Below are 22,509 nucleotides of genomic sequence, written 5' to 3' on the forward strand. Positions count from 1 at the left end.
TACTTGAGTATAGGCTTCAAACACGCAGCTAACGTTTGCAAATAATTTCAGGTGTAGCTGGCAACCGATCGAATAGCAATCAACGACAACAGTCCGTCCCATCGGTGGCCCACAGGTTACCATATTTCGTGCCACCGATGCCAGCGACGCAGGCCCTCAGGGTTGAGGAGAACCCGTACGAGAGTGTGCCGGTACTCGGCCCTCTCCATCATTATTCGAGCCAAAGCAGAAGCAACAAGGAGAGGTCTCGCAAGTCAAACGACAAATACAAGTACTCGGCGCAATACGGTGCCGAGTATTACGGACTACAAAACCAGGACACCGCTGCCGTATACACGCAAGTAGGTGGCGAATACTCGGACACCTACTCGCAACCCACAGACCGTCTGTATAACGACGATAAGTACACGCAGCCGGTGTACTATGCGGCACGCGACAGCAACCAGATATCTTCCGGTAGGCTGTACCAAGGTCAACCGGACAGTAGTTTCGGCAGCGACAGTGGTTACAGTCATCATACTTCCGGTACCACCGGAACTACCGGCACGCGCAGCAGTAATTCAAGGACGAATCATAGGAAGGACAAGCATCGAAATTCTCATCATTCCCATCATTCCGCGGACTACATCGTGTCTTAATGTACGTGAAACGAAAGGCAAAGAGGAAGAAGTCTGCGAAGAAGAAGAAGTAGAGACAAAAAAAAGGAAACTTAGATGGTAGTTCGATCGTCCGATCGAAACAAGCTTGTAACACTTCGCTAAAAGGTAGTGACATTGTGTTTTCTTTCGCGTATTTATTTTGTAAATTGTTTTTTTTTCTTTGTTGTTTTTACTACGAACGAGAGTATTTTATTTTTCATACACGAGACGGCGTGTCATCTTTTTTTTTCATTTCGTTGTTGCGCGTTATATAGAAAGTATTTTAATATTTTAAGAAACGTATCGTTGAGTATCCTAGGGAGTACTTTAATATTTTTGGTCTATTGTTGGTCTGTCCTTTGATTTTTGAAAGTACATGGAAGAACTTTCGAACAACACGGAGGAGATATCAGCAGAGCAATAGCAGGAGACTATATAAACACGACGATCATATTATAGGAAACAGAACACTAACGGAAACAGTGATCTCTTAGTGATTTAGTAAGACTATTTAACAAATTATTTGTAATCTAATGAGACTCAGGCTGGTACCAAAGCTACTAAGTAACTTCGACTTTTTAGCCTTCTAGTTTGTAATTTATACGAAAGTAGAGATGATTTTTAACATTGACGAATTTCGTGCGAGACGTGCGACTACCATCTTCTTTTTCAGCGTCAGACGATTCTACAAATTAGAATCGAAAAAAAAAGAAACGAGGCGAATGATCCGATTTACTGCCGAACCGCAATATCGATATATAATACCGCGAACACTGCCCCCGATTAAAGGGATCAGCCACAACTGGTTTCATACGACTAATTTGATACGACGCGTTAGTAGTATAATTCGTCCCACGCGGGCACCTCCACACACATAACATCGCATCAGATTGTAAAATAGCATCTAACTAACACTTTCAAACGCGCACCTAGAGAGAAACAAAAGACTCGTAACGAGTGTCGTAGCCATACACGCACACTACAGTAGATTCACCAGAGTAACGTTAAACATTTAAGCGTACACTTAATCGAGTTGCAATTTTCCTTCGTCAATTACCAAGTTACGATTATAAGTCGTACACCGGACAGTGTGAAACGCAGGAACGCGTGGGCTTTTTGAACTCGGACGATCAAAGGGAGCACCTACTTTCGCAATGCCTGTACGAGGTCGCGACGCGTACTCAATCAGAAGGACCATTGGGAAGAAAAAGAAAGAGAAATAGAAAGAAAGAACGAGAGGCGGGTTTCGCGGAAGCCTTGATGCTTCTGTAAAGAGAATATATAGTGTTCCTTCTGCAAGCCCTTTCTAGCTCGTCCTACATTCTCAAAGCCGAATCCCGCGACGAAAGATAATCTGCAAGCCCAGAGACAACGGTTCGTCGTGTGTCGCGATGTATCCTTCTACGACGGATCAAACTGTGGTAACCGGTCGTCTTTTGCATATAGATGTAAAAGGATTCTTTTCATGAAACCGAAATCGTATTTGAGGAAGCGCGCTCGCGGAAGGAACGAAAGAATACGCGTCGAGCTACGTTAATAATATTCTTCTTAGACTTGATCTCCTTTTGCTCTTTCCCCGTCAGATAGAAACGATTATTTTTCCCTTCGTAATTTCTTATTAACGTTCGTTCGCGCGTCTTCTAGATTATACACGCGTATATCAGAATTGAGGCTCTTAACTGCCGGTAGTCGCACGATTTTCCGCTCGCGATGCACCTCGATCACGCTGATAGAGAGACAGACCAAGGTGAGACGGATAACCAAGGAACAGTGTTCTTATTAAGCTGTACAGGCACACGCTGGTACATATGCATATATACAAAGAAGCAAGCATAGGTATACATACTATAGATGTAAGACAAACGAATAAACTATTCGCGAATGACCCCGTGTAAATACTATATGCGAGAAGCGAAGGGAGATGGAGAGAGAAAATAAAAGAGAGAAGCGTCCGGATCAGTCCGGTGTAGCATAGCTGTATCATATCGTTATCAAACTTTCTCACGTGTGCGTGCGTGTGTGACGTGTATGTGTGGCCGAACGGCGAGCAAAATATAGAAGAGGAAGAACGAAGATCGCAGAGAGAATCGATTTAATATATAAAAATATATAATTTTTAAATTATTTATAACGAACAGTGCGTCGTATATTGCCGAGGACAAGTTGCACGAGTACGAGGTGACATAAGAGTGAGCCGGCGAAATGCGAGAGCAAAGAGAGAAAGAACGAGATGAAACAATGGCGGAAGCAAGCGATGCTTTTAGATTCTCGTTAATCTCCCTTCTGCTTCTTGATACTGTACACTCTTTAGATGCATGTAGGGCGAATACCTCACGACAAAAAAGAAAAAGAAAAAGAAAAGAAAAGATCACTCTGTTGTAAATATAATTTTATATGTACAAGCCGAGAAATGAGGTGTGTGCTTAGCGAGCACGCTATTGGACACGTTCGCCCGGGGAGAAATCTACCCTCTCGACTACCTTTGCACTCTCCAAATCTATCTTCCCTTGTCTATTCTGTAAGATTGTATAACCACTAACCACCTAACATACTTATAGCAACAACTATACTTTCCGTGATTCTCGTTTCTCCGTGCATTAATCTCCATTTGAATCTGGCGCAACAACAACAGGAAATTTAAAATTCTAATGACCTGATATTCGGTGGTATTCGGCCGTCCCTCTTTTCCACGCGATGTCAAAACCGCGAAAAACGCTGGACGATATCGATCCGCGAGAGCAGCAGGGATACGCGAGAGGGAACGAGTTCACGGGCGAAAATAAAGGTGAACTGTAGGTGGTGTTATACGTACTTATCGCGAGGGACGAAAGCGCGCGACCAGTCACGTACGATCAAAGATGCGTACAATCAAAGAGTGCAAAAGAGAGAGAGAGAGAGAGAGAGAGTCAGGGGAAAAGAGAAAGAAAGAAAGAAGGAAGGAAAGAAACGCGAAACGGCGAGTCACGTTTGATCGGTTCTCGACGTGGAAACCCGCGTGAAAGCAAAAAATGGGCGCGCACCACACAACTAGAAGAGGGACAAACGCTTTTTGTACGATTTTACGTCCATGTTAGTCAAACGTTTTTCAAGACCGTTTTTTATATATACAGTATATAAGTATATATACACGCGCGTGTACAGTAGGTACGACGAAACCTAATTTATTATCATTGTTCTTATTTAACGAGACAGGGATATGCCGTTTTATCCCGCCCTGCAATTCTATATTCGCCATCAAGTACTTTGTCGCAGTCGAAAATGTTGTTATATTGACATTAACAAAGAGCGTGTAGAACGTATCGATTATTATTATTATTATTATTACTATTATTATTATTATTATTATTATTATTGTCATTATTATCTCTGTTGCGTATCGCGACCAGGAGAAAAAGTGAAGACTGGGGTAGTTTGACTTCGCTCTTTCGTTTTTTCGTCCCTTCCGAAAATTTCGTTGGCCGGCCAGCTAATACGCGAGAACTAAGAGAAGCGGAAGTACTTATAGATATCTAAGAAAGAAGGGAGCTGAACGAACGAAAGAGCGGAAGATCTGCTTCCCCTTTTTGAACGCGTATACGAGTCGCGAGATTATTAATTTATTGTTACGTTCGAACGGGAGAACGGAGGTGTCACGTTCCTCCCCTTAAATCTCGCTAATTTTAGCTGCGATTTAGCGATATAGGCAGAACGGAAGAAGAAGACAGAGAAAAAAAAAATCATAGGCACTAGAGTACCTCGAAAGATAACAAGTAGCACTCTTGAAAGTTAGCTTGCACGGACGTTCTCCTTTTCCATCGTGCCGCCTTGCAATTTAACGACGAGGAGGAAGCTCGGAGGGGTGAATCGGCGGGTGAATAGAAAAGGGCGAGAGATCGATCGTCCGAAGGGAGAGCAGATGAGACACGAAAGTCGGTGAATCGTGACGTGATCGTGTAAAAGAGCACGCGAAATCGGCCCGATCGATGGGGAGAACACCAGCTCGCAGAACAGGGTAACTAGCTCTAACATCTATCTCTTACATCACTTAAGAAAGAAAAAAAAAAAAACTCTATCACACTCGTTCACCTTATGGTATCACAGGTTCACTCTAATCACGAATGTCGGCCAAGGCTAACTCGAAACACTATCACACCTTCGTACTAATAAACGATTTACTATTCAATTTCACTCCATGTCTATGTGATTTCACCCTATCCTTTGTAATACGTCGCCCGAACGAAATATCGTATCGAATAACTTCATTGAATGATCGTTGAGCATAGGTGTAAGAAACACCTGGCGCTGATATTTAAATATTAATCGATCGGCGGAAACAAACGCGCGTAAGTAATGTATAGTAACACTGAATGACAGAGATAACTCGATCGTAAGTTCAATTTTGCGCGCATATTTTCCATTAAGCATGCATCGGTTAGCATGAATGTAAATTTCATTGAGAAATCATTTGTCACGGTATAAACTTTTCATCATTCTCGACGCATTTACCATACAAAATTCCACGTTCGTCCGAGAACCACGCGACCGAAAATCCAATCAAAATTACATTGTTATCGGCCTCGAGATCGAGTTTCGAAATCGTCGAATGCTAGAGCGAAAATTTCACGTACGCGTGAACGCTGCGGAGTGATTTTTCATCGGAAAAAAGATTCACTGCGATCTAATTAGATATACGTTTCTACATATCATCCTCCCTCTCCCTCTCTTTCTCCCCTCTTCCTCTTCAAAAACAGTCGAAGAAGAGATACGATTGCGACGAAAATGAAGCTAATTAATTGCACATGCACCCCAATTCCCAACGTTCGTCGGTGTACGCGCGATCGCGACAAACGGGACACAATAATTATAGTCGTATCGAAGCGATTCTCGTCGCTTGCAGAAGCTTTTTAAAAAACATCGGTGTTCCGGGGTAATAATATTGCTTTTTATATAAAAAGAGAAAATGGCTTCTCGAGGAGGAGAAAAATCTTAGGGGAGATTTCCCTAAAGAAAGAAGCGCTTAAGGAGCTCTAAAGGGAATGAATTCGCCGTGAATTTTCATTGAGATTTCTTGCCATCAACTTTGAAGCAATGAAACATTATTAATTAAGGTAAGAGCGAAAGAAATTAATTATCGTTCCTTAAGACAACGGATGACGGGAAATCTCGCGAAGCTTCGGAAAATGAAACGTCCAGGGCCGAAGGTGCGAGAAACGGCCAGCTGGATGCAAACAAGAACCGCATGACTGAGCAGTCGCGATGATCGATATTAATGAAAATCAGACGCGATGACGGAGTAGCGTGAACGTACTTGTACATAAAACCTTGTTTTCTTCTTTCAACGCTTGAATTAATCATAACTTCGCGATATTTCTCAGCTTAAATTAAATTTTGCCAACGACACCAGAGCGTTTTGTTCTATCCTAAGCTGCTCTTTAATTAAATAGTTGGTAGTTCGTTGAGAAACGTTTCTATATAAATTAAACACGGTAAACTCTTCGAGTCTGATATCGAATACAAACAGTGTGGCAATTTCGTTTCCTCGATGTTCCGTTTTATTCCCTTCGTCCACAAGTAGAATTTTCTTCTCTTGATAAAATTTACCCCTTGGTCAATTCTAGGTACTTTGTACGAGTAAATACAAAAGATCTAAAAACAATTCCACGAACCGTTTCAACAAAGCGGAAATAATTTCTTTAAGAAAACGAACGCGAGGATTCGTGGGAGATGTTGTTAACAGTCGTTGACGGAGGAAGAATCGAAAATAAGCTGGAATGGAAGGTTAGAGAGATACGATGTAAGATAGACACGAAGAAGGGCAGAAAAGAAAAATATTACCATCGGGATGGGGAGCGGAGATGAAATTAAGTGGTCGCGATTCTCCGAGAGGAAGAAGAGAGGGCAAAAAGAAAAACACAGAGAGGGAAATCTCCGGTTGAAGCGTATCTTTGCAGGCTTTCAGGGACGAAAGCTTCTCCAGGCGCGGATTGGGGTGACGCTCTAGAACAAATTTTCGTATGCAAGGGTTCTACATCTTTAAAAATGTTCGGTCACCGTGGCCTAGTTTTGTCTTTCGTATTTTCGTTTTTCCTGCTTGCAAGATTAGAGACATCGGTCCAGCGTTGGACAAACGAGGGTTGACCCGCAATTAACACGCGGCCTTCCTTCTCTACGTGTATATATATCCAGTGAATGCGCGCATCTCCGCGTGTTGACCGTGGGAGTAAAGAGCGGACCGAGATGGACTCGCTGGAGCAAGCACGAAAAAAGAAAAGCCAACGGTGACGCTAATTGCGCAATGGCCGAGTAGTAGCGACCCTTTAGAGCGGCTTTCTCGCGTACTAAGGAGCTAGCTGAAAAGGAAACTGACGAATGCAGATGCTTACAGACCACCTTGCAGTTCACTGTACTTGTTCTGGCCGTTTCAAGCGCCTCACATAATGTAACCACCGGTGTAATGAAGCTTTCGTACACTTCCTCGCGATAATCACTGCTCGGCCGCGCCACGGAGACGAAAACGCAGACGACGTTATCCTTGCTTGCGTAAGAATGTGATTCGCGTTAGTGTAACCGAATTTCCCGGAGATCCTGAAAGACGACTGAAATCTTTAATCAACGAAAGAGAAGTTTCGTTTGATACGAGAAACTTGGCGTTCGTTCTCGTTCGACAATTTTATCGACGCTTCGATTCTGAAAGGCGAGTCTCGCCGATCCATCGCTTTAAACGAATCAACGAGCAAATGTATAGCACGCGACACAACCACTGGCGTTTATATAACCAGATTCAGGGAGAAGAAGCATCAACAAGCAGGGGGAACTTGGATGAAACGCGGTGCAAGCGTGGTTTAATCCCCGGATTTCGGAACGTTTTAAATTCCAATTATAGATCGAGAGGGAAGCTCACGCGAACCACGTCGCTCGTATGTGTAAATATGCGCTTCGATTGTCCGCTTGGTCAATAAAATGCTGTATTCTGAATATATGTCTGGCAACGGGGGCCGATGTCACGCGGGTGGGAGGCACCGCTAATAATTAAATGCCGGCCGGATTGGTCCGAACGTTGTTTTAATCCTGTCATTACCCACAATGACGATAGTACCTATGCCGCGGTCATTCATTGAGGCGAGTCAATTACGGGAAAGCATTATCGAGTTTCGAAGGGTGTAAAACGGAAATAATGATATTTTGATCGCGACCGGCCTCCACGTGCTTTCCGATCGCACTCGCCGATGTAAACCCCTTTGTCAAAGTGACGAAGCAACAAAGAATGTGTGCACGGTCAAACGCACCGCTGATTTATGCACACCGACAAATATTCGTCAACGTAATTCAGCAACCGATCGAATCGATTGATTGATTTAATGAGAATTTCCTGCGAAATAAAGAAGTCTAGTTCGCGTCCTCTCGTTGATAAAACCGTTCAGGGGCGAGTATTATTTCGCTAAATTCCGTATGAAAGATAAATTCCCATCACGTTCACCGAAATAAATGTCCTTTCAGATCGTTGACAGTTAACGTAAAAACTGAGAACACGATAATTCTATCGATCACGAGTGAAACTATTTGAATGTAGAATTCCGTGGATAAAATATTGCGATATCCGTCGACGCGGCTTTCATCACACTTCGCTGTTTTCCTCTCAAACGAGACTCTTCTAGCGCACAGACCCTTGTTTTTATTGATATCGCGCGGAGATGATAATTAATAATAGTACGATGCCTACCGGTGGTACGATCCGTATAAGGTACATTGGCCGTGATTTATGGGAGCGTAATGAAGCCTGTTCCCCGCAGGAGCCTCGAGAACCGAGAGGATATATGCGGTTGAAGACCTACCAGCAGGGATACGAAGGAACGAACGAAGGAGGAACGCTGGAAGATACGTACTTCCTCCTTAGGTGCAATAACGCGTGTCGGATTAAGGGGAGAGAACTCCATCTTTTAAAGATGCCTGACATTGTAAATCACGCATCGTGCATGTGTAACTACCCGCTTATTTCCCGGATGAAGGGAGACTAATGTGTCCAAAACGGCGTCTTTCTAAATTGTCCCTTACGTATACAACATTTTGCTTAAAGACGTTTAAATTAATTACGATTAAATGCAAGAGTCGCGTTCGTGAAATAAACTAGATGAAATTGAATTAAATGTTGGCGAGTGTGGTACAACCCCTTTTAGAGTAATAAAAAATACAACGACCAGATAGTACATAATAATTTAACGATAAAAATTCGTATTCGTCTTCTGGTCTGTATGGGATTGGTATCGAATTGTGCACGTAACACGAGGTAAGGCAGCGACGTTTTAAAGAAATGTTTCTCTCAAGAGAGAACAGTCGGAAGAAATTGGTTTGACGAAAATTTATGCAGGGTCGAATGGCCGGACACGACATCCACGAAGAAAGGTACGCCGTGCGGCTTGTTTTATATTCCGTGGTTGGATAGCACGCAGCACCGCTCCTTCTTTTCTAGATGGCTCTTTTTAAAAATTTACAACGACGTTGTACAATCGACGTCCTTTCCCCTCGAATGATACCAGAAATAATACGATGTACATCTCGAAATATTATAAAAGTTTCAATCGATGGGGATACGTCGGTTCGCTTCAGATATAAATCAAACATGGGCGTTAAAAAATTAACAGTACACGATGATCTCTAGCCTAGCTTTTGCAAGCCAAACTTTCGGTGTTCGTTCGCGAACCGAGCAGTTAGGTAACGCGTTTCTTCGAGCATTAGCCAGCAAGAAAATTTACATCTTCAAAAACGAGAGGATCGCGCGATGGGCGTTCTCAACGATACGGTACGAAGGTGATAAAAAAGTCATCTCAGGCGGCGTGTTCGCCAAACGAGTTGGTGAGAGATACTTTTTATAGAGTTGTTTCGCAATTTCCTCTGGACAAACTTGCCCGTAATGGGCTGCATGCGTCATACTTATTCCGCATGAAATAACAATTAAACGCATTAATTAACAATAAACGAGGATTTCAGCACGTCGTGCATCGATAAACGCGGGCCACTTGTACCACGTTCCTCAAGACATAAAATCCAATTCGCCTATATAGAGTCCGGGCTGCGTGGCCCCCACGTCGCCACCAGAATTCGCCTGCAAAGAAACGAGTATTGTCAAATCCCTCGTAATAACATAGACCACTTTTAATGAGCGCAACTTCGCTGCACCGCGCAAGCCAATGATATTTACCGCGCTGGGAAATTCGTGTGCTTCTCTAATTGCATGTATTGTTTATTGTTACATTTTCACTGGCGGCTTTTCGTGTTTCGCTTCTTCTATCCACATCCGTGCAATTTGGAAAAGAACGCCGTTGCCCGTTGCACCGGTAGCCTCGAAGATCTCGAACTAATTTTGTGGTGGCCAACTATTTTTAGGCGACTATCTGGCTGAAAGTTGAAAAGACATTAAGTAAAATGGAAAATTACTCGCGTTCTTCGCGTCCGCGATTAAGCGTATTCTTTTGGTCCGAGCAGAAAGCCTGCGAGCTCATTCTCGAATAATTATACCAGCCGCGCCGCTAACCGACCAAATTCTTCTTCAACCGGGCGAGAAGGGTCGAAACCAAATTACCAAATTACCCGGTGAATTGCGCGGCAAGAAACACGAAATTGCCGGTCGAAAGAGGCGAATCGACACTCGCAACGAGAGAAATAACAGGCCGATGTGCCCGCTGGAAATAAAAGGGCCAACGCAACGGTCGTTTCAACTTCTCGATATCAATCTCGTTGACGAAGAGTGTAAGGACGGCGGGGTGAAATAGGGGTATCAACCACCAGATCAACGGCGTCGGTCAGTCTGTCGTTACGACAAAAACAAAAGGAAAAGATGTGGACGAAGTAACGCGCGGCGAACGTACGAGTGTAGGAAACGGAAAGAGAAAGACTCGCGAGGGTTGAATTGGACACGGTCGTGAAACAACTCTGTACCTCCCGAACTACGTGACGCCCTCGTTATCGACGTCCCTATACGCAGAACTCATTTGCTTAATTGCCATGATTACCAGCAACGACGACGTCGGAGAAGCTCGCTATGAGTTTCAGTAGAAGAAGGTGGCCACTACTTGGCCACTTTTCCAACCTATGCGATACGTAATTCACGGAAACGAATATAGGTATAGCCATAGTGCACAGACGTATGTAAGTGGTGCGACTACCCCGCAGACGTAACATTCGGGAATGCAAGGTACGATAGAACGGAGCCGACTACCTGGAGCCGCACGCACTAGTCCTGACTGGAGGGAGGACGTCCAGTGGAGGGTGAAATATAATCGGTCCGATGGAAAAAAAGAACAAGAAGAAGGATCACGACATAGCGTTCAAGCCGTGGGATTCTTTGCTTTTTTACCTTGGCTTTGCTTTGAATGACGTGTCGGCTTTTTAAAATTACGAAAAAGAAAAGTAAATCCTACGAAGCATTAAAGCGTAAATTATTTTGCACGATCGATCGCGATTAGAAGATACTGATCAGCTTATTGTACTTATTATTGCATTTGCTGAAAAGTGTTCACAGAAGATGTTATATAATTATTTCTTTAACCATCGCAACCTATTTTTAAACTTTGCTCACTGGTATTAAAAGTTCTGTAGCTATTCCAGGTCTATGGACTACATTATGTATATTCTCTGAGCGCTGTTTTACATCGATTTTCCGTCTCGAAATACATTTTCTTTATAAAGTAATTATAATTTAATATCCGCTGAATCGTATCAAACGAAATACCGTAAGTAAAATAGCTCTACGTTATCCGAGTGCGTAACAACATTAAATTCGAGCGTTGATACGTTTGTATAATTGCACGGGGCGAGCTTTGTACTAGAAAGTTCGGAGACAAAGCTTTTTCAATTGAGTACAGGCACCGCAAATCTCGTTTCGAAATAACCAAATAACGAACGGAACGATAATTAACAAAATACCATGGCGTAAGCTCATTGTTATCACGAAACGATTGTCAGTAAAACGTGATTCGACTAGCAACGCCGCAGAATGAAATAAAGAAATAATCGTTGCGGTTGATTATGTCATCGCACGCGAGACGAAACTGCGGATTAATATACGTAGGTAAAAATACACGCCGGTATAAAACTCGTCGTACTCAATAAAACTCTACTGATAATCGACGATTGAAAACAAAATAATTTGCATAAAAAGTATAGGCAAACACAGCAGGTAGCAGTCAACTTTCTGGCTACCATTTGAAATCCGAAGGTAAACGATAAAATCGTGTCGTCACGTCGACAGCATAAAATAACACGATAAAAAGGCTGCAGCTATGTAAAAATAAATGTACACAGTAGGAAATAGAGCGACGAAAATAACCGAGGAAAATACAAGCGCTGGCTAAATTTATAGATCCGATGCAATTTTTTTTTCAGGAAGCTTGATTCTATATTTAGTACATCTGGGGTAATTGAAAAAATCAACATGAAATATTAAATAAATAATCATAGATGGATGATTGAAGAAATAATTAAGATCGACTGTGTATGCTTCGATATATCGACCTTTATTACGTATTCATTGCATTTTCACGGGAAAAGTGATATCGCTAAAAAGTTGGCATTATCGTTATGAGTATCTTTCTGCATTAATCACGTACTCGTGGATACACGATGACCAAAGTGGACAGTCGTGAAACTGTTCCAATTGCTCTCTCGTTTATTATTCCATTAGGTACTACAATAGTCTTCCCGTTATAGCGTCAAGTTATGGGAGCTGCAAATTATTTACGAAGCAAATATACCCTTAACGTTCGCATATGCAGATTTACTAGATCTACTTCAGCTCATTATCGCATACGAAACACGGAACTCTCCTGCTTTGAATAAATAAATGTGTGTTGACCACGACGCTGACCACAAAACGATCGTTAATAGTTTCTCGATATTTATAGTTCGAGCATACACTTATGTAACTGTATTTCGATTTATATATGCAGAATTTAATCCTGCTATAAGCATAAATCATGAAATACTTCCGGATTATTAAAGTTCAAAAACAGACATTTAAATATGTCGTTGTAAAAATTTGGATAATATTCGCATGCTCGTTTACAGTCAGGTGCAAAGTTAATCTCCAATAACATAGGCTGTATCGTATCTTCTTTCCATTCGAGGATCAAATCGATCGCGTATACAGCCCTACTTTGTGGGCTTTCCGCAATTCCTTTCGGTGGTTTTATCGCGACTGCAGCCTCGAAAATCTCTCTAAACATGTGCAAGATTTTTGGCTCGACACATTCCTTCCATGAAAAGTCGGGGTATTGCCTCTCCCATTCCAAGATAAAATCCGCGCATTTTATATGACAAAGTGGTATGTCCCCTGAATAATTCATAACTGTGAAATGTTGTTCGTACACGTCGAAATTATTTAAAGCGAATTCCTTATTCGCAAATCTTAAGAAGAAATTTTTGTAGACGAACACTTGTAGAGGTTGTACACATTTGAGCATTACTACGTATCGTATGTCGAACTTAACTTTTCCGATTTCCGGTCTGTCATACAAAACGGGATTTGTAATATATTTTTGCGCTATCTTCGGACCTGTGCTAGGCAATCGTAATATATGGTACAAATTTTTCGTAATGTGTATATCTAATCCTCTAGCTAGATTCCAAGGTTTACAAATCCAATGATTATCTAAATTCATTGATTTCCTCTGTTCAAAGTATGCAACAAATTGCACTAATTCTATATTTAGGTTGTAAGTAGTTGGTAGCCAAATTGGATAAGTTTCGAGTGTATCGGGATTGAAACATCTTTCACCTGCTTTTCTTCTACATATAATCGACAATAAATCTTTAACAGTTAGAACATTTTCAAATGGAAATTGGTTTACGAAAACGTATGGTGATTGTATGCTTAATCTTTTGTAGTCTTTGAAATGTGAGGTGTACCATAAAATATCTGCCTGGTCTTCATCAGCCACAATTTGAAATGCAGGGTCATTTAGATATTCATTTACATATGTATATTGTGAAAAAACCTTTAATTTCGTACCTTTAGCTCTTTCAAGAAACTTATAATCCACTTTTTCTGGTAGACTTTCACGAATATGACCTGCCAAAAAGTATTGTTCATCTGGTTCAATTTGCAAGAAGCTTTCTTCGATAAATGATACTTCTATCCAAGGTAACAATAATGCTTTTTGTTTTCTTTGGTCTTTTGTTTGTCCTTCTATAAAATTTCTTGTAACTTCTTCTTGGTAATCAACATCTTTTATAGGAAACAAAAGTGTATAAGCAACACCATCTGGTAAATACAAGAAAGGCACTGTTCTAAAGTTGGGGTTATCGCTATGATTTATTGCTGATCCTACTTCATCCATAATATACCAAACTGGCATTCTATCCTCTATGGAACCACTATTTACAGCAAAAGATTGATTGTACCTCCACATTTCATTTAATATAAATTCTATCTTTTCATCTTCGTCTGCATCTGTGTCAAAGCCCATTAAGGAACACATACGATCTAATAGATCTGGAATAGTTGATAAATTTTGCCTTGCATTGTTAATATCATACGTCCATGCATGATCTATCAAATAAATATTGTTCGGATCCTTAACAGCAATGCCTTCTTTACGACAAACATAGAGCTTCCAAATAGGATCCTTGTCACCCTTCTCATCACTATCGTAATCAATTCTCATTAATTGAAATATCAGACCTGAATCAAATATCTGGTACTGAAGTTTTTTAAATAAAATGTGCCAATATATTCTTGGCACCCCAGAAAATTCTAATTGAGGTTGGTGTGATTGAAGAAAAGTATTAAATAATCCTACTCCGTCCATTGTATACAACTCAAATATAATCTGAAACATGAAAAATGCAGCCACATGATTCTGAAACTTTATATCTGGACAAATTAACCTAGTTCTATAAAAATTATTATAGACAGATATAATGTCAATGAAAATTTACCTAAATCTTCCTATCGATAACTATAGATATATTAATTTTCGGAGCGAATATTTATATAAATTCTGAATCTTACAAAATCACGAAAATACTGTAAAACATAACCTCTCCTTTTACATTGAAACATTTACATATGTGTAAATGTTATGGTTGCAATGGTGTCTCTAATCATATTTTAGTATAAAATATTTGCATTTATTTTTTAATTGAATCGTTTACTTTTCGTAACAACTTCGAATATACAGAACCATTCGATAATTGCACAAAAAGAGTGACACCCAGAGCTTACCACGAAGCTTTGCGGCTCGCCATGATTGAATAGTGTAACATAATTCATTATCAAATATCGCTGAGATAATATATTTAGATACTAATTTAAAAGAGAAACATTTTTATTTTTGACCTTTTTAAAATTAATCTTTCACTAACGTATTTGTGACACCATTCTGATTAAAATGAGACCAAACACGATATAATTTTAATTATATTTATTTATTGATATGTATTTAACTATCATTTAGTAAGTAAGCAAATATACTCCAAATTACATATGTTGTGTTTAGTGTCATTTCAATCAGAAAAATGTAACAAATGTGTTCACAAAAGTTTCATTGATCAAAAATCAAAAATAAAAAATTTTGATTTTTGAGTTAAAGGTCTAGCGTGTTAAGGTCTACCAAAGCTTGTGGCTATGTGGAATAGAATTGTTTCTACACCTGCATACTTGCAAAACTTGGAATCCGATTTTTGTGCAATTATCTAATGTTTCTGTTCAAAATTATGAATGTAAGATTGCAATTGGTTATTGGTTTCATAGGGAAATTGCATTTAAAGTAAGATATAGAGAATTTCGTTTTTCGTTAATACGTTGACATTCAAAAATGAGGTACATGGAATATTAATGGCTGATTTCGTTCTTCCTGTTGGCGCTTAAAGTGTGTTCACTCTGAGCCGGCGTATTGAGAAGTGAATTTTTCTTTGGCGGTTTGATTTGTATACATATAACCGTAGTGAGTATTTAGTATTATTTCTCATTAAGTATATTAATAATAATTAATTTTATTAATGGCCATGATTTAATTATTAACTTTCTGTATTAACCTATCTTTGATTGAACTACTATATAACGTACTCCTAAATGAATCAATGATCTTAAAAAATTTAAATTGTTTGAAATAGAATAAGGACAATATGTGCGTGAAAGATTAATTATTTCTTCTATCTATAACAGGATAGCTGTTGTTTTGAACGACGACATAAGGCTTTTTGAAAAAAATGGTTAAATCACAACCAAAGGAAGATAAAAATTTAACTTCCAAACACTTACTGAATGTACCAAAGGATGGATTTATAAAAAAAAATAAAAATAAAAAATTTAAACAAATACCAACTGGAAAAGTTCCATTAATTAATAGATCAAAAAAGTCAAATAGTAACAATATGAAAAATAATATACCTCAGAAATCTCCAGAAAAGAATAAAGGACTGAGAAAGAAAGATGTTGAAAAGCTGCAAGACGCTTTAAAGAAACAAAAAAAGAATAAAAATTCTGGGGTGGTCAAAGAGAATGAGTCTATCAATGAAGGCATTGTATTACAGGATAGCATAATTGAAAATAGTGATGAGAGTGAATCATCTGATAGTAATGAAAGTGAAGAGGAAAAAATCGTACCAGATATTCTTGGTGCCAGTCTAGCAGATGATAGTGATGAAGATGATGAAGATTATGAGGAAGACAAAAAAGTACAAGTAAATAAAGGTGTAAAAATGTTTGATGGAGCAAGATTAAATGATAGCATTGTTTCCAGTGAAGACAAGGATGATTCTATGACTGAGGATAGTGATGATGATGATGATGATTACAACGACGATGATGATGATGAAGAGGAGGAAGAAGAGGATGATACAGAAGATACAGAATCTGAGAATGAAGGAAAGACTGATGAATCTTCTGTTGGTTCTCTAAAAGTACTTCTGGGAGATAGTCTTTCTGAGGATGAAGATGATAAAGACTTTGCTTCCTTTGGTGAGGATAACGAAACTGATGATACAAGTGATGAAGAAGATGAAGAATTAAAGAATGAAGGATCAGGTCTTTTAAAAACATTAGTGGGTGACACTACTATTGAGGATGATGATGATGATGATGATTTTGTTGAACCAGCTGAGAATGATGAAGATGATGATACAAGTGATGAAGAAGATGAAGAACAAGAGGAAGGAGAAGTAGAAGGAAATGGATCATTAAACTCTCATCAAGATAAAGATTCTTCTTTAGAGGACTTTAAAGAAAATGAACGAACAATTTTTGTTGGTAATCTCCCAAAAGATGTAACAAAGAAACAGTTACAGAAGTTATTTAAGCAATTTGGGAAGATTGATGCTATTCGTTTAAGGGGTAAAATATCAAAATCCCTCAACATACCTAAACGAGTTGCAGCTATCACAAATGATTTACACCCTAAAATGAAATCAGTTTATGCATATATTAGATTTGAGTCCGAAGAATCTACTAAGAAAGCTTTGTCCATAAATGGAACAAAATTTGAAGGAAACTATGTAAGAGTAGACATGTCCACAAAATCAAATGACAAATATGAAACAAAAAAAAGTGTATTCATAGGAAATTTACATTTTAGTAAGTATAATACAGGATAAAAGAAATAAAGATTAATTATATGATTAACTAATATTATAATATTATAAAAATGCTATAATTTTCAGATGTTGATGATGACTCAGTTAGAAATCATTTTAAGCGATGTGGTGAAATACAATCTGTGAGAATAATTAGAGACAATCAGACTGGAGTGGGCAAAGGATTTGGATATGTTAACTTTAAAAGTGAAGATGCTGTTGCATTAGCATTAGAACTAGATGGCACCACAATTTTAAATAGAGAAGTTAGAGTAAAACCAAATATTGACCAAGATAAAAGAACAAAAGGAAAGTATGGAAAGAGATATTCTGCAGAAAATAACCATAATTTTTCACGTAAAAAGTTGAAAAATGATGTTGGTGCATCAGTAGCAGTATGTAACATTATTCTTTAAGGAATATTTGATATATCTGTTAAGTTTTACTATTTAATAAAATATTAATTTACATTTTCCAGATTCGTAATAAAGAAAATGCTGCAAGAAGAATAACAAAAAAACAAAAGCTTGAAAGAAAAGAAACTAGCCCACAACAACAAGGAAATAACTTTCAAGGTCAAAAATCTGACGTAAACAAAAAGAAAGGTAAAAACAAGTTTGACAAAAAGAAGAAACTTTTGGCTGAAAAACTTATGGCTAAACCGAAAAAGTCATCAAATAAAATAGCGGCATAAAAAGTATACTGATAGCTTAAACATTTTCGTAACAGTTTTAATTCATATATCTTATATACTAACGATAATGACAAATTGCAACCTGTCATATCATTCTGAAGTAAGAAAAAACATGTAATCAAAAAGGTTTAGCATTTTTAAGACTGTTATCAGTATGTATTTCTCAAATGTAAAAGAATAGAAACAAGTATTTAATGTTTAATAAAATATTTTTATGAATCTCTTTCTTTTATTAAATTTTTTACTTTGGAATGTAGTTGTGATGGCAAATTTTGTATATTACATAACGCGCATTTTAAACAAAACCGTTTACCGAAATATATACTACATTCTAAACATACAGGTTTTTTGCAAAAATTACAATCAGCTCCTAATACTAAAACTTCTCCTTTGTTTGGTAAACTAAAAGGATCTTTCATAATATAACATTCTTCTAGATAACTTAATTGCCGCGCGAATGGTGCTTTGATACCCTTGAAATTAAATCGTTCCTCTAATGAACAACAAGAGCACCTAAATATTTCATTTATGATTTCTTTAGGGTCTTGAACTGCTGATGTTAAACCTTGATTGTGTCCGATATGAGCTTCGTCCGTAGATGTACTAGCGACAGATTCCATCCTATAAAGTAACATTGATGGAAAATAATCTATAATTTTTCCTGACAATATATTTATTTTATAACCATAGATTACAATTTAGTATATACATAAACATTAAATCGTATTTAACTTAAAAACATTCATTCTTTTTTATTAATGGAAACTTTCTGCAATTCCTGCGGCCACCAAATAGGTTTTGATACTCTTAATTTAGTATCTGATATAGTAAGAGATTGAGCATTCAAGGATTCAATAATTCGCATTAAACCTAATCCATACTGATTTTCAATTCCTCTAAATTTACCTACTATATTGCCAGACTCATTAATAATTTTATCATCATACGAAAAAGATTTATTAGGGACTTCACTAAATAATAGAGGCATTAAACGTTTTCTTACAACACCAGTATGATGAGTACGAGCTGTAAGTTCCTGACCAATGTAACAACCTTTATGAAAACTAACACCATGCAAATAATCACAATTTACTTCTAGTGGCAAAGGTTTTCCTGGTGGTAAATCTTCTACACCTTCAGGAACACCAAGTTTATACCGAAATGATTTGTAATTGAAGTCACTAGTAGAATGTAATGCATCTAAGTTCAAATGTCTTATTATCTTTTGTCTTTCAATTGTTGATTCTGCTAAAATTCTGATGCCTAGATCAGGAAGTCTAGGATCTTCATATACCATAATATTATCAACTACCTTGCTTACTTTATTATTAAGAGTACCACATGGAAATATTAAACCTTCAAGTTTTTGTTTATTACTATCATTATATTTGTTATTCATATATCGAGTAGGATCAAAGAATGCCCAAACATTTATATTATCTCCTAAATGATCTATATCAATTTTTTTTCTAACGCGATACATTTTTAGATGTCTCTGTAATGAATCTGCAGCTTGTGAGTCACATTCAATATAATATATATTATTTTCTTGGCTTCTATAGATAATAACATCGTACATTACTCTACCCTTGACATTTAGAAATAATGCATATAAATTTGCTGCCCCTTCTTCAAAATGCTTCATATCATTTGTAATTAATCCTTGTAAGAAACTTGAAGCTTCATTTCCTTTAACCCGCAGTATACTCTTATTTTTTAGCTGTTCTAAGATTCCAGGTGAAGATTCTGAAGAATTGCATCTAATAAATTGCTTTTGTACCTTTCCAAGTTTATTCACTTTGCACAATTGCAAAATAAATTTTTTGAGGTGTATTATCATTGTACCAAATATCACCAGAACAACAACCAAGCTTTGTATAAATTTGACCTTCACGAAAGAGAAAAATTCACACAACTAATATAACATTGTTTATCATATTCTAACCTTAAATTATATTTTTTATCTTTACTGAAGAAAGTATGGATAATCTTACGTTTTCATTTATTTATGTGATATTTCACACAACCTCTCTGCAAATATGCCGTTATAAAACTTTTGTCCAAATTTATTTTGGATATTTCGATTGCTTTGCGACTTCGATCCGTAATGAATAAGAATTTGGTATGGTAAAGCAAATGAGTAGGTAAAAGAAGAACTCTACAGCACTCTATTCTATACCACAGATTACACAGACTGCTTGTCTACTAGCGCTATCGGAAGCAATTGAATGAAATATTGAGCGATATTTCTGCAGATAACATAAGATCAAAATTTTTAATTGTTATTTACTGATTTTGACTACCTGTCTAATTTTGTTTTGAGAGTTTAGAAAACGAAGATCTTTTCGTAGCTAATGACTACACCGATTAACTAAATATAATTTCTATATTTACTATAGCAAATTGCAGAGACAGTACAGAAACACTCCAATTTTTCTGAAGTCGGCATTTCAGAGCACACACGATACGAGATCCTATAAGGTGCCAAGTCTATTTTATACCTTGATACATATCCAATCAAAATAGACTTTATAGATTTGAAAAACCAATATTGTATATACGTTATAAGATTTAGGCAAAAGTAAAAAAGGGGCTGAATATATTAAAGTATTTTAAAATACCATTATATAATACATGTTAAAGAAGTTCGTTTTATAATCCTTCTTATATCTGTTATCTAAGTAACCGTATATGTATGTATGTACGTACAACAGCTTATAATGAATCACATGCATAACTTGTTTCAACCATAAAAGATAAATTAATTACCGTATTCGAAGGGGGAACTGGAGCAAGTACTTTTAGGTATACAGCATTTGGGAAATGTAAAATCTGGATAAAGAAGATCCATAGGATTCTCCGGATTACGGTGTATCGATGTGGTGGAAGAAGGCAAAGTATCGGCGAAGAAGGAAGGGAGAGTCAACGCGAGCACCATCCACGAGAAGACCGAGAAGGACGACGAGAACTCAAAGGCAATGAAATAGGAAAGGAAAAACGACGAAACAGTAAGGCCATGGTGTGTCTGTAGACGCGAAGGGAAAGGAAACCGAGTTGTGTGACGGGTTACCGCGCGACGTTGTCGAGGGGGGGGGAGAGATCTGCGCGCGCATTCCAAGCGCGCTACTTGTAAATAGTTCTATTCTCGGCAAGAGAGTGTAGCCGAGCCGAGAGTGTACGGTCGACACCAGTCGAGAAACCAGCTGGGACGTGAGGCTAACGTTGGAAAGCCTCTATACAGAATTCGGAACGAATTTGTGCGAGTCTGATCAAAATAACCAGTGTATCGCAAGTGCGTACACTAGGCCGAATCGAGTTTGCTTAAGAAGTCGTGAAATCCACTGGTACTGCTAGATTAAATACAACTCGTTATTCACAGAACGACGAATAATTTTGAGGTGTATTCGCGGTGATGTCAAGTGCCGCGAAATCATGATTTTCGCACCTTAGAACGAACTTTTCTTCTCGAAATCGAGTGTCTAGAGCTGAAGGTGCATCGCGTTAAAGAACGCGTTGGTTTATAATTCGATATTTTTGACGAGATCAGGAAAAAATGTATTCCGATGGTCACGAGGTGGACGGCAGCTGGGTGCTGCGTGTTTATGTGACCGATCTTCAAGTGGAGAGGAGCTTACGAGTAAAAGGAGAATTGCACATCGGCGGTGTCATGCTCCGACTGGTTGAAGATCTCGGTGAGTTTTATCGCTTATTTTTTAATATCTCATAGAAACATCTCAGAGATCATTTTCTAATCGACTAAATGGGGAATGCGCGCGGAAATTGAAAATTCAAATGATTGCTGACGATTAATTTGTGGCCTGTAATAGGTCAAATTGTCACGTGATAGCCTCAAGATTATCGTACGCAGGATCGTAGAGAGGCTAGATTTCTGAAGGCGATAAATTTTTGTTAACGAAATATCCTTTCGTACTCCATTTTTGAAAATATCGAATCAACATGGTGTTAGGACGATCAATAGACCTTTAAGCGGCGGAATAGCAACAAGTTGCGGGATTATTAGCGTGTCGTTACGAGGACCGCGACTGCTCGAGATGTGGTCTCCCACCATCGAAGAGACGACTGAAGTGTGCACGGGAGTGGAAAAACTGGACGGCCGAACTAGTTTCGCCATGACGGCGGACGTATGGACGCGACCAGCGACTCCTTTATATGCTAAAGGAGCTCCCACAGCTCCGTAGAGAGACGAAAGACACGTGAGACCGGCAACCAATTCCTATGTCTGGCCGCACGTAAAACGAACACCGTACGGTCACTTTCGTCGTAGATAAGCATAACCTAGTCGGTATCTTATTCCCGGATGAATCGTCGCAGGAGGAACAACTGATTCTACGAATACCTTGCTCTTCCTTTTATTCTTTAAATTGTATTTCATGGTCTACACGTTAATTTGTCAGGATCTTTAGGAAAAAATTCCTCATTTTGGATGAGGCTATATGAGAACTACTGTCGGTCAATACTCCAGATAATTAACCAGGTTGAGAGTAGGATAGTTTCGGTCTCGACGAATTAACCAATTTCGATCAATTGAGCGTACCGTAACCCACGTATATACGCATGGCCGAATAGACGAGAGAATATATCGTAAGGCACATTGGAATCTAGCTCCAGCTG

General features: G+C 38.5%; 5 protein-coding genes across 10 annotated transcripts in view; 3 read left to right on the forward strand and 2 right to left on the reverse strand.

Moving 5' to 3' along the window:
- The window catches only part of LOC100645321, a 229,634-nt gene extending 224,829 nt beyond the window's left edge, over positions 1-4,805 (forward strand). For all 6 annotated transcript variants that reach the window (XM_048405948.1, XM_048405944.1, XM_020863067.2 and 3 more), the window contains one exon: positions 52-4,805. In XM_048405948.1, the coding sequence (XP_048261905.1) occupies positions 52-638 (587 nt within the window). In that variant the 3' untranslated portion in view covers positions 639-4,805. The remainder of the gene's footprint in view (positions 1-51) is intronic.
- A 7,301-nt stretch (positions 4,806-12,106) lies between these two features.
- On the reverse strand, positions 12,107-15,045 carry LOC100644757 (tubulin--tyrosine ligase-like protein 12). Its single transcript, XM_020863261.2, has 2 exons — positions 14,836-15,045; positions 12,107-14,440 (listed from the first exon to the last, which is right to left on the reverse strand). Exons 1-2 carry the CDS (start codon positions 14,881-14,883, stop codon positions 12,572-12,574), a joined length of 1,917 nt encoding a protein of 638 aa, XP_020718920.1. The 5' UTR covers positions 14,884-15,045; the 3' UTR covers positions 12,107-12,571.
- Positions 15,046-15,410: 365 nt separating this feature from the next.
- On the forward strand, positions 15,411-18,096 carry LOC100644519 (RNA-binding protein 34). The gene is made up of 4 exons (XM_003395542.4): positions 15,411-15,556; positions 15,778-17,184; positions 17,271-17,578; positions 17,662-18,096. Exons 2-4 carry the CDS (start codon positions 15,822-15,824, stop codon positions 17,875-17,877), a joined length of 1,887 nt encoding a protein of 628 aa, XP_003395590.2. The 5' UTR covers positions 15,411-15,556; positions 15,778-15,821; the 3' UTR covers positions 17,878-18,096.
- A 436-nt stretch (positions 18,097-18,532) lies between these two features.
- On the reverse strand, positions 18,533-20,072 carry LOC100644885 (putative transferase CAF17 homolog, mitochondrial). Its single transcript, XM_048405949.1, has 2 exons — positions 19,872-20,072; positions 18,533-19,792 (listed from the first exon to the last, which is right to left on the reverse strand). The coding sequence occupies exon 2, from the start codon at positions 19,715-19,717 to the stop codon at positions 18,620-18,622; it is 1,098 nt and encodes a 365-aa protein (XP_048261906.1). The 5' UTR covers positions 19,718-19,792; positions 19,872-20,072; the 3' UTR covers positions 18,533-18,619.
- A 943-nt stretch (positions 20,073-21,015) lies between these two features.
- LOC100644399 (unc-112-related protein) overlaps positions 21,016-22,509 on the forward strand; it is a 37,005-nt gene continuing 35,511 nt past the window's right edge. The window contains exon 1 of the mRNA XM_012308662.3: positions 21,016-21,569. Within this exon, the coding sequence (XP_012164052.1) occupies positions 21,431-21,569 (139 nt within the window). The 5' untranslated portion in view covers positions 21,016-21,430. The remainder of the gene's footprint in view (positions 21,570-22,509) is intronic.

This window comes from Bombus terrestris, chromosome 5, assembly GCF_910591885.1.
Source record: "Bombus terrestris chromosome 5, iyBomTerr1.2, whole genome shotgun sequence".
In the NCBI taxonomy this organism is placed as follows: Eukaryota; Metazoa; Arthropoda; class Insecta; order Hymenoptera; family Apidae; genus Bombus; species Bombus terrestris.